General features: G+C 41.4%; 1 protein-coding gene across 2 annotated transcripts; it reads right to left on the minus strand.

Annotated features, from left to right (window-relative positions):
- Positions 1 to 1,009: 1,009 nt before the first annotated feature.
- On the minus strand, positions 1,010 to 9,931 carry LOC139129730 (E3 ubiquitin-protein ligase TRIM45-like). Of its 2 annotated transcripts, none has more exons than XM_070695412.1 (3): positions 9,851 to 9,931; positions 4,729 to 4,814; positions 1,010 to 4,079 (listed from the first exon to the last, which is right to left on the minus strand). In XM_070695412.1, the coding sequence occupies exons 2-3, from the start codon at positions 4,773 to 4,775 to the stop codon at positions 2,837 to 2,839; spliced, it is 1,290 nt and encodes a 429-aa protein (XP_070551513.1). In that variant the 5' UTR covers positions 4,776 to 4,814; positions 9,851 to 9,931; the 3' UTR covers positions 1,010 to 2,836. The 2 variants fall into 2 exon arrangements, with proteins under 2 accessions (XP_070551513.1, XP_070551514.1); XM_070695413.1 differs by lacking the exon at positions 9,851 to 9,931 and adding an exon at positions 8,440 to 8,548.
- Positions 9,932 to 11,168: the final 1,237 nt, after the last annotated feature.

An 11,168-nucleotide genomic window follows, 5' to 3' on the forward strand; every position in this document is an offset into this window, starting at 1 on the left:
TTGTACATATTTCTCAGATCAACTCCAGCCTGGCAGATAGTATGGCATGTACAACAAGACCGAATTGATCCTAAACCACCATATTTATACTTTCTTCAAAGTTTCCCTGAGGTCCTGAAGCTCTAGTTTCCTATGGTAAATCTGTCAACGATCAAAATAGGGTTTTTTTTACATAAATATCGACATTCAAGTTCACTTTCAAGGAATTTATTCCTTCGATGCATAATATGCCTGCTACGCCAAGACAAAAGTTGATAGTTGCAATTGAGAATTATCGGTGTTTCAAATTGCTTGACAGTGACATTATCTGCAGAATAGGGCGCTAGGTACTTTGAAGAGTGGTCAACAACAATAAAGAATAAACAGAGTTAAACTTGTGAAACGATTAGGGACCGTAGATAATTAAAACACGCACACGGTAAATTGAATTTCTGTGTTTATGGCGGGAGGGGGTTCGGCTGTACTTCGATTACCGTGTGCAAAAGTCGCTCTACGACATCAAGCTACATGTTTTTTGTGGATCGCAAAATATCGCGCTATATCGTTTGGCGTGTACCAGGCCAGTGCGGCACGGCGCTACACCAGCGTTCCTCTAAGACATACATGTGGTTCAGCGTACGAGTAAAATAACGTAGAATCATTTTGGATACACTGTTTCAATTCACTTCAATTTGTCGGTTGCGTCATCGTCAAGTTGGCGCTGAACAAATTAAAGATCGATTTTGGAAGGGGTATGCCCGGGGGAGGGGCGTAGCATTTAACGGAGAAGGGAGGGGGTTGAGGTCGAACACATTTAGTTGCGTTTACCGTGCGCATGTTTTAATTATCTACGGCCCCTTAGAAAAAGAGATCAATGTGAGACGCCGAAAAAAAAACTGTGTATGCGTGCTCTGACAATCACAATCTTAAAGCGAAATACAAACATGTCATCACTCAGGCATCAGTATTCAATGGCCCAATAGGACATTCTGAAACATATCAACATGAATAAGCAAAAAAACCCCACTAGTACAGTAGTAAAATGTTTATTTTACAATATATCACAGATTAGTCGATACATTTACAGAAATAAAATTTATGACAAACAATATATAGCAAAGAAATTATGTACAACATATATATGAACTGAGTTACACAACGTCAAGGTATTAAGAAGTATATTACATTATATTATATATTAGTAGACCGGCTTATATACATTATTTACGTTTGGTGGCAAACAAGCATTCATTGTATCTCGTCTTATTTAGGAATACCTTCAAATCTAGGCAGCATTACTATTTCCATTAATTCAACTCTGGAGGGGACAGGCTGTCATCAAGCAAACTCTGGCAGAAAGTCGTTAAAAAAGACATGTTGACTTTCCTATTTAATATAAATGGAATGCAATTGTGTATTTTATTGACAGTTGTAAATTTCTAAAATCTGCACTTTCGTTTTGACAAATCTTTCCCAGTTATCCAAAAATGTGACATTACACTTTCTGACAAAAGGTGTACAGAACGTTGTGTCAGTAACTGGCAGTTTCTTTATCTATGTCCTATCCCTTGAGGGGACTCATTGTGAAGCTGTTGGCTAAGTAAAGTTTTCACCGGATTAGTTTTGCTGAAATCGAAAATTCACTTTTTTTCGGCAGAGAGTTAACACAAGGACGGCGGCAATCGGTTGAATTTCAATTGTCCGTGGAATACTCGATAATTTATTTCTCTAGTCCTAAACTTCGCGAGGTGAACCCACCGCTTTATCTCAAAAGACAATGTCTTAAATTTCCCCTGTGGAAAGTTTCACTTTGAGAAAAGTCTTTCAATTTCCAGGTGCCTCCTATCTTAACTCATTATATTTCTTCGAAATGAATTATTGTGATCACTGCTTGTTATAGAAAGACAAATGAAAAAACTGTAATGGCGTTTATAATAAGTTTTCATATGTCTTGATATTTGTACGTTTAATGTTATTTATAATATCCAATAGAGCTAATTTAGATATGGTTATAAGTTGACTGGCATATACAAAGCGATATTCACTTACATGTATGTTTATATATTCACATTTTATCTTGTAATATTTATAATGTGTAATGGAGTTAAATGAGGTATAGTTATCGTTTTACCAACGTCGTCGAGGACAATAATTATAAACCTTTGCGATACAGCCTTCTCTTCTCTTTTTATATACATTTACAGGGTCGTGTTTTCATAAATATTATAACAAAAGTTATCAGGATAGTCTCCGCGTTCATAAATTGTCGATGATTTTCAAAATGTTTACCAAGTAAAAATGTTCGACGGACATCAAGGTTGCTGAGCGGTGCACTCTCTTGCGCTATTAATGAAACCAATTTTGTTAAATGTCTCATGATGACATTTTGATTTAAGGATCATAGCTGAGGTATGTCTCAGTGTCTTGATGAAATTCTTCGTGGTTATAGGTTTTATCTGCTTTTTTACACTTTTGATTAAAACGGTGGAAAGATGATTAAAGTAAATGTGTATGTTAGATGTGTATATTGTTTTAAATAGTTATATGGGACGGATGATAATGCCCGCAATCACGCAGGGTATAGCTAGGTGCGGATAGCGTTCTGAAGAAAGGTGTTGGGCTTTGGGTAAGCTACTCTTCCATCGAGTTTCGTTGTCCCCGAAGCATTGGGCGTACCGCTTGGCACAATGACAGTTGTTAATACGGACATGTGACACACGCACTGGCTGTCGGTGGGACTGTCAATGGATATATATTGTCCTGATTTCGGGGACCACAGTTCGCATACTTCTTAATATTTCAACAAGTCATGTGCTATGGGTTTCTGACTTGCCGCAAAAGGAAGGTAAACTGACATCTACCAATCATTTTCCTCATTGAGTTCCATGAGAGGCATCTTCTCAGGGGGTTTGTAGTCGTTGTCGCTGTTCGAATAAGTCGTGCTCGGTCTCGTGTTGAGGATCTTCTCCTCCGGTTTGTTCTGCGGCGGCCACTGGTTGAGATACGTCGCTTTCCCTCGTCTGTAGACATTAGGCGTGTTCTCGCGAGATTTGATCTTGCTGCCGCCGAACTGCCACTCGTAGAAGTGAGATTTTCTGGCGCCCTTTACGTTCGCGAGTGACACCTCTTCCAGGGCGCCGACGAGCCCGAGCGGCATCGCCTCGACGACGACTTCGTTGGGGATGAAGACGATGTCGGAGGGTGCTTCCACGTTGATGTCTTCGTTTGTCGCTTTCTTCAACTGGTGCAGCCGCTGGTTCACCAGGAGCAGAAATCCGATGTCGTTGCTGTTCTTAACCAACTTATCGACTTCCTGCTCTTCAAGCTGTAGTTTGGCAAAGTAGTCGTCGATCTCTTCGTACTTCTCTTCGGCAGCAGTGGCCTTTGCTTTCGTTTTCTGCTCCACCTCGTTTATCAAGCTGTCGCCATGGAGACGAAGCTGGTCTATCACCTGCTGCAGCCTGTAGATCAGCTGCTGGGTGTGTTCCTTGATCAGCGATGACGTCATCTGGCTCTTTTCGTCGGCGTTCTTGACGTCATCGGCCAGTTGCTCCTTGGCCGTGCGTAGTCCTTTCTGCCGAGTCCGGAGCCTCCTCACCTGCTCTTCCAAGTCGCGGCGCCTCTTGTCCACGCCGGCGAGCAAGGTCTTGTGCTGGTGCTGGGGTCGCATGTGGTTGTACTCGGCGCACACCATGCAGATGGGCACGCTGCACGTGCCGCAGTAGAAGGTGAGCTCGTTGCCCTCGTGCACGGGGCATATCAGCGGCTTCACGTACTGCTGCAGCGTCTGCTTCTTCTCCTTGTACTCGCCCAGGAGGATCAGCGTGTGCCGGCGGAGGATGTCGGCGTTGTCGTGGTGCTTGCTGCAGTCCGGGCAGATGATCATACCGCAGTCTGTGCAGTAGTACTCGGCCGCTTTCCTCATACAGAAGGCGCAGTAGTCCTTGGCGGGTATCGTGGGCTGAGGAGTGGGCGGTGGTCCGGGCGTGTTAACGTTGTTGGGTGTAGCTCTCGAGGGTCTGTTTACGTTATATAGAGGGGTAGCTCTCATCGGCTCCGGGGGCGGTAGTAAGTCGACGTCTGCGTCAGCCTGTATCTCCCTGCGGAGATTAAGTACAAAAGCGAAACAACCAGAATATCATTTTAATGTAGTATGTGCCTCGAAAGTGAAAGATTAAAACTTTTGCTCAAACTTTCCTCATTGAAGCTTTCAGACATATTTTCTAGCCAAATCAAGATAAAAATCAGGGTTCGCCGTGCAAAGTTCTGTGTTAGAGAAGCAAAATTACATTACTTTACATTTACTGATATCTGGAATTCAAAATGGCAGTCACCACTATGTTAACGCTATGGGGAAAATAAAATTTTCTATTTCCGAAAAACCATTAAGATGAATTTTTTCTTTCACCAAAAGCTTTAAAATGATCCCCCAGAAATGGTAGATCAGAAACGAATTTTGAAAATTGAGAGCCACGAATATCTGTCCCCGAGGCACATGCTACCTTAAGATTTACACAGTTGTAACCTCTTCTATATGCAGTAAATTCAGCAACACACTTTATCATGGATGGATATGGTAGAGATAGCACTGTACAGTTAAAATATATCGATGGTTGATTAAATAAATTTACACGACAGTATAGCGGGCAGTTTGGCGTCATTCGGGCATTTTTAATTTCATTCATCGTCTCGTAATTTACCAGCGACAACTCAACCAATCAGCATACATATTTGATGGACATATCATACCTTGACTCAACCCTTAAGACCTTGTTTTTTGAACTTCCGCTACCCATGTTTGATTTTGTCGGAGTTGGTCTTTAACTTCGAGATATCTGTAAGGAACACAATAAAAAATTCGTAATTATTGTGATAATGGCTACAACCTCTAAATTTGAACCCGCCAACGAATGCGTTCGTCACGGCATTGCATTTGATTCACAGAGCAGCACATTCATTCAGTTATTCATCAAAACATGAAATGCATTTTTGTTTAAAAAAATCATGAACAGCGCTGTGAAAAACGATCAACACTAAGTACACATATTGGAGTCGCAGAATACCTCCAGGGTCACTGTATTGGAGTGAGTGTGGACATTACCACATAACGGAGTTTGATGAACACGTCAGCATGCTGCGTTTATCTTATTGCGTATTAAAACGTGCATGGCATATACTTTTTTTGCGCGTATTTCTCTCGATCTATATTTTCGACACATTTATGTACAAATTTTCAGTGCACGATGTCCAAACAGATGAGCATACATCGCTTTTTGTATCTGTCTGAACCAATGATTTGTTTTCATTCTGGTTATAATCTCATTACTGTCCCAGCACGCTGTCGTACTTTCACACTCACAATATGTCGCTAAGCCTGAGCAGTTTGCCGTTATAAGCAGGATAATCCCTGAATGCATGGCTTTCTAATTTACCATTGTATCGTCTGCGTATTTTAATCCGATTAACACGAACGGGATGTTAAATAGTGGGATATTTCTGATGTCGAGGCAACGTTGTTTTGTCTGGGCGAATATTGTCGGAGCATTACCCCCTGATTTGCTTCACTGGGGCCGGACACCAATATTGCAGTGCTTATATATTTGGAAGTTTTAAGGTATAGAACGCGCCTCGAGGACACAAATTTGGACTCTGAAACTTTTACAATTCTTTTCTGAAATACCACTTGTGGCGGTTCATTTTAAAGCTCTTGGTGTACGAAAACTTTTCACCGGCTTAGTTTTTCGAAATTCGAAAATTTTATTTTTTCTCCATAGAGTTAACACAGCGATGGCGGCCATTTTGAATTTTAAATATCGGTAAATCTTAAGTAATTTGTTTCCCTAGTGCCAAAATTTGCACGGTGACCCCCGATTTTTATTATTGATTTTGAAAGAGAATGGTTTAAAGATTCCTTGAGGAAAGTTTGAGCAAAAGTTTAAGTCTTTCACTTTCGAGGCGCCAACTACCTTGATATCCATTGCCCAAGTACGGAAAAGACTGGATTAATTAATATCTCGAAGTGTTTTCTCTCATACTATAATATTGCTGGGTGAGAACATTGAATGAAATAACAATTTAATCGAATAAACTTTCGACTCGACAGACGATATAATAGTGATGTATCATGGATCCAACGTGAGGGCGTGATTTCCTGAGTATCTGTTATGCAAATTTGGTGTTGGAGCAGTTTCAAGTTCAAATCCGCCACCGCGTCTTTTCCTAGAACTCTCATTTACTGCCGTACCCTTGTTCGCCGTCCGAACACATGGCGACGATTAAAGTTATTTGTGTAAGTTTATTGATGGGAGCACTGCAGTGCATTTGCTTTGAATGTCGCTTAGCATTTTTCTTTTATCGTTTACATCAGCTGACCTTCTTGCATTTCACCCCGTTCGCCTAGACCTGTCAAAATTGTGCAAACTAACCTGTTATTGCCGTCGCAGCTTTATTGACCTGGCAGATTAATAAGCGACCAAAACCATGAATTCTTGCCTAATATAAATGGCAGAAATGGAATGTTTGACAATTTCGGGTGAACGGTCACTCGGCTTGCATTTAATTCCATTTACATTGCATGCTTAGAACACATCGCAACCTGTATTTTTTAATTGAGAGAATTACTACGTGCAGAACTCTGTGATTGGTAGAGACTAAGCAATAAACACGTACAGGCCCTGCGATGTCATGGTGATGGCGACTATGCCAAGAATTCACATATTGTGCGAGTTGTACGAGCCGTGCAAACTACGGGACGTTTTATGACTCGAATTTTTCGATCACTCGAGTGGCCAAGCCATATCCTGATCTCGTGTCCTGTAACACCATCGGCATGAAAATCAACACCCCCTCCCTCTCTGAGTTAATCGAACGGAATGTCTGTTCATTCTGCGAATTTCACGAACTGACTTCCCTTGAATCGATGACTCAGGTACGACCATATCTCTTTGAAGGTTCACCCTGAAAGACGGAACTAACGTCTGTAGGATGCAGGGGCCCAATGTTCTACAGCAGTATTTGGTTGGCTCGAATCACGGAAATGGTTTGCCAGAATGTTTTCCTGACGAGAATATATTCGCTCCATCTTTGGAGATTTAGAAGGCTGCGGTATATGTCTGCAGTCACCTTAAGTTTGACTTCAAGGCGCAAAAAAATGAACTTTCCAAAACAGCCACAAAGAGCGCGATGATAAGAAGCAAAACTTTTTTTTCATTTTCAAGTGCATCGAGTTCATAAATGAACGGAAATTTTCTAATACGCGTGACGACAATTTTATAGCCATCGCAAGTCGTTCAAGCGCTCATCACGTCTCGTTGAAAATGGTAACATTGTTTTTTCTTTGGCAGCGAGTTTTATTTCTGTAAAGCTTCCCCTGGTTTAGAGCGTGACAGGTGTAATTCTCGCGTATAAGTTGTATTCATGGTTGCCATAAAGTCTGTCTCCACTGGCAACACTGACACAAACGCCGATAAATAATGGAGTTGTCAACAGCATGTGTTTCATGTGTTCCCGAAAAACAGGCCCAACAAATTAGCGAGATGGTAATACATGGAATGGGAAAATTTCAGTCAAAGGATGCGAAATCTTTTTCTTTTTTTCTCCTCAAATGCTTGCAGACGTTTTCAAAAGAGAGGAAAGTTTGGAACCGCAGAACAGACAAGCACGTTTCATTTCATGCCGCCCACATTTTAATGTTTACCGTGTCAAAATATTGTGGCCTAGTCTCCATGGGAACCGTCCCTCTGTAATGGATTGAGGGCTGTTGCGCTTATTCAGGCGACGATAAGTAGTGAAAAAAAACCACAAAAAACAACAACAACGGTTCACCAAGGCACACTGACAAGACGAGCAATCACACGCCATGGACAACTGACACGAAATTAATTCCCTGCCCTTTAAAATGCTAATAGCATGGCGACACGGATAAACCAAAATCAGCAGTTTATCAAATAATTTTATAATCCCAATGAAACGATAAAATCGTAAATCAGGATTAACAGCCGTGTCACATTTCACATTCATATAAATTGTTGTTGATATCATATCATGGATGCCTGAACACTATCTGCCTTGATGGGGTTAAAAGGTCGATAATTTGGGTCGGAAAGCGTATCGGAAATCGATAATGAGTTATGCTTTTATTTTAGTCAAGTATTCGCCTTTTTTTGTCGGTTCACGATTTGCTGTGTGTTGTACAGACGGATGTGCTCAACTTTGTGACGCATGACGTTGAGACGAGGAAATTGAAAACACGGCAATGGTTTCTTGTTTCAACGAGACTGTCTCTGCGTCTCCCCTCACCATCACTATCGTGGTTCGATTAGAGTTATCCCGTCAAACAACCGAACAAAAAGGACAAAAAGTAGGAAAACATTTCTGGTGGAATGCATGGTGATTTATGACGTATGTAGTACTTAAGGGCGGAAATGGACGTTTGGCAAAGATTTGAGCGATTTGACTAACCTGTAAAAACTATTCATTCGTTTTCCTCGAGAACTTTACGGTCCGGTGTTGAGTATATCACTAAACCCTGCCGGTCATTTGAAAGGATTTTTTCTTTCCTTCAATTTTTCACTTGTAGTTTTTCCCCTTTTATGTGATAAGATTATCATTAACTTATTCAAATTCGGTGACGTCATTGAAATGACACAAGTTTATGATTGGCCCTACACATTTTCTCCGTATAGCGAAGATAAGATATACAACCGCTTGCCCAAGATCTAACATGAAAACATCTTGTCGACATTTAAATGAAAAACAGACTAATGAGGCAAATTCCATGCAGATTCTAGCCTTACTGGCAAAACACAGGACAAAACTTACTTTTGCTATTCAAAACATCAGAATTTTAAAAAGATGACGAAATGCGCCGGTGTCTTTCCCTAACCTGTTTGGTTTTGAACAAGGCGATGTGATCTACTACATTCAAAAATTTGTGAAATCGAATAAAGGAAACTTTCTCCCACTGATCGACATTTTTAAGAATCACTGTTCACGGCAACTCCCACCGTCCTGCCCCGAGTCGGTTCCCCAGGTAATCGATTTCTGCCATCTGACCTCACACTACCACACTTCAAATTTTTAAACAAACAGCAATCACGGGATGGCTTGGTTCGTTCGTGTGGTTCAAAACATACGCAGCGAGTCAACGGCGGAGAAAAGAACCTGCAAATTTGTAATTGTTGTGACATATTCGCTTTTCGAGTTGACGGGAATATCATCATAATGTTCAAGTGAAAAGAGGAAACCCCGATTATGCCGATGCATCCTTCTTTTGAACGTACGAGGAAGTAAAACTGTCGAATTACATCGAGTAAGAATACTTTGCGTCCTTGATAAAGCTTCTTTACTCCTGAAGACTGATGCGATGAAGGGTTTGTACCCCTCACGAGTGATCAGGCGGTAGGGCGATATGAATCTTTGGTAGGACGGAGCGCGCAGTAAGCCTTAACTTGAGCTCGGACTCGTGTTTTTTCACTGCCACGTCAATAGTTTGATTCGCAAATCATTTCTCGGCGACGCGTTTGTGCCTCGGAATCGACATCGGGTATGTCATTCTCTGAACGGTTTGCTTTGAAAAAAATCGACGATAAGTTGACTGATTGTGCATATCGCTGCTTCAAAATAATTGTTGGTTTTTGGTACTTTCATTTTTGCTACTGTAGTCGACAATCCTATCGAATGTACTTGTTTGTTCTTCTGTGATGTAGCGCCACGCAATTTTCCCGTTCAAGTCATACACTTGAAAATCAGCTCACAATTTCTGCTTCGAGAAAGAGGGGACGGTTTCTCAAATATCACTTATAAGTGATGATGTCTATCAGGTCACAAAACTCGGGAAAAGAAGATACTGATTTGTGATGGCGTTGCTTACCTGTCTGTTCGCCACGCTGGCAAGTCGTCCCGTATCAGCCAGATCGCACAATTCTGAAAAAATAGTCTCTCACTGCGCGCTAAGCTTTAGAAACGGGGGAAGCATCCTTGGCAGAGAGAATTCTGACAAACATACACAGGTGAGGAAAACGTTGGGGGATTCAAAAAGAGCCTTGGCGTCTTTGTCTTCGATATATTTCCCGTCTCTTTTATACTTGCTTTCAGAATGCCGTCTTGAGACGCCTTATGATTACGAAAATGGACAATGAAACGATTTACTGGTGGACAACTGTCCCTTTGTTTTACAAACAGAAAGTAGATTCCGTCCAGGGCCAGGTGAACGCTTTCGTCTGCAATGTTGCACCCCCTGACAAGTCATAATATTCCAAAACCCACACCGACATGATATATAACCCCTGTCAGCGTGTTTCAATTGAACGTGCACAGAGTCCGCGAAAGATTAAACAAGGGTTACCGCTGAGTAAATATTTAAGAAGTCGGACATTACATGCACGAATTGGCTACAACTAGTGGCTGCAGCATGTTGACCGTAAGCCACATGGGATATCCCGCTCGTAAAATTAAAGCAAAGACAGTAAGGGATGATCCCCTACCCCGGGGACATATTCGTTTGAACGTCAAAAACACATGCTCTGTCGAGGCTTAAGGTGAATTAAGGGAGCTCTGCCCGCACGACAACAAAATATTACAACTTGATCTCCGTGGTTACCTGTGAAAACATTCCAGGGTGAACCAAATGAATCGGTATCGAACGAGAATATTTCCGAGGCGAGGGCCGAAGCTGACCTTATCCATACGAGATGCTAGGTAGCTTTGCTTAATTTTACGCCAAAGCAAAGCGCGTAATGTTTCAAGGTCCAGTACTTGATCAGCAGATTTCGTGTCAGTTGCTACAACTCTGTTCTCAAAGGCATAGTGTTTCTGGGAACAGATTTTTAGCCTCTTGATATATATAACGATTCTTTTCCGCTCTTCATTTTTGGCTCAGTCAGTGAATGTGAAATGTGCAGACAAAACGTGTTTTCGACGCCTTTAATCTGCGAATAAAACTGAATGAAGATTTAACCCACTTGGTTACACTCGCCGAATGGGTATTCTGAAGTTAGAATATTGTTTTTTACGGAAGTAATTCAGAACTTCGATTCAAGCTCTTCTTTGATGATCTGTGAGATTTATTCTCATATACCGATAAGATTACTTGACGATTTACTTGCACAATGATTGAGCAAATTTTGTTTGAAAACCCCAACATTTTCGAGATGCTTATCATTTGGACTTGAGACAAGAAAAGTAAATGA

The sequence above is a fragment of the Ptychodera flava genome, chromosome 3, assembly GCF_041260155.1.
Source record: "Ptychodera flava strain L36383 chromosome 3, AS_Pfla_20210202, whole genome shotgun sequence".
NCBI classification, from domain to species: domain Eukaryota; kingdom Metazoa; phylum Hemichordata; class Enteropneusta; family Ptychoderidae; genus Ptychodera; species Ptychodera flava.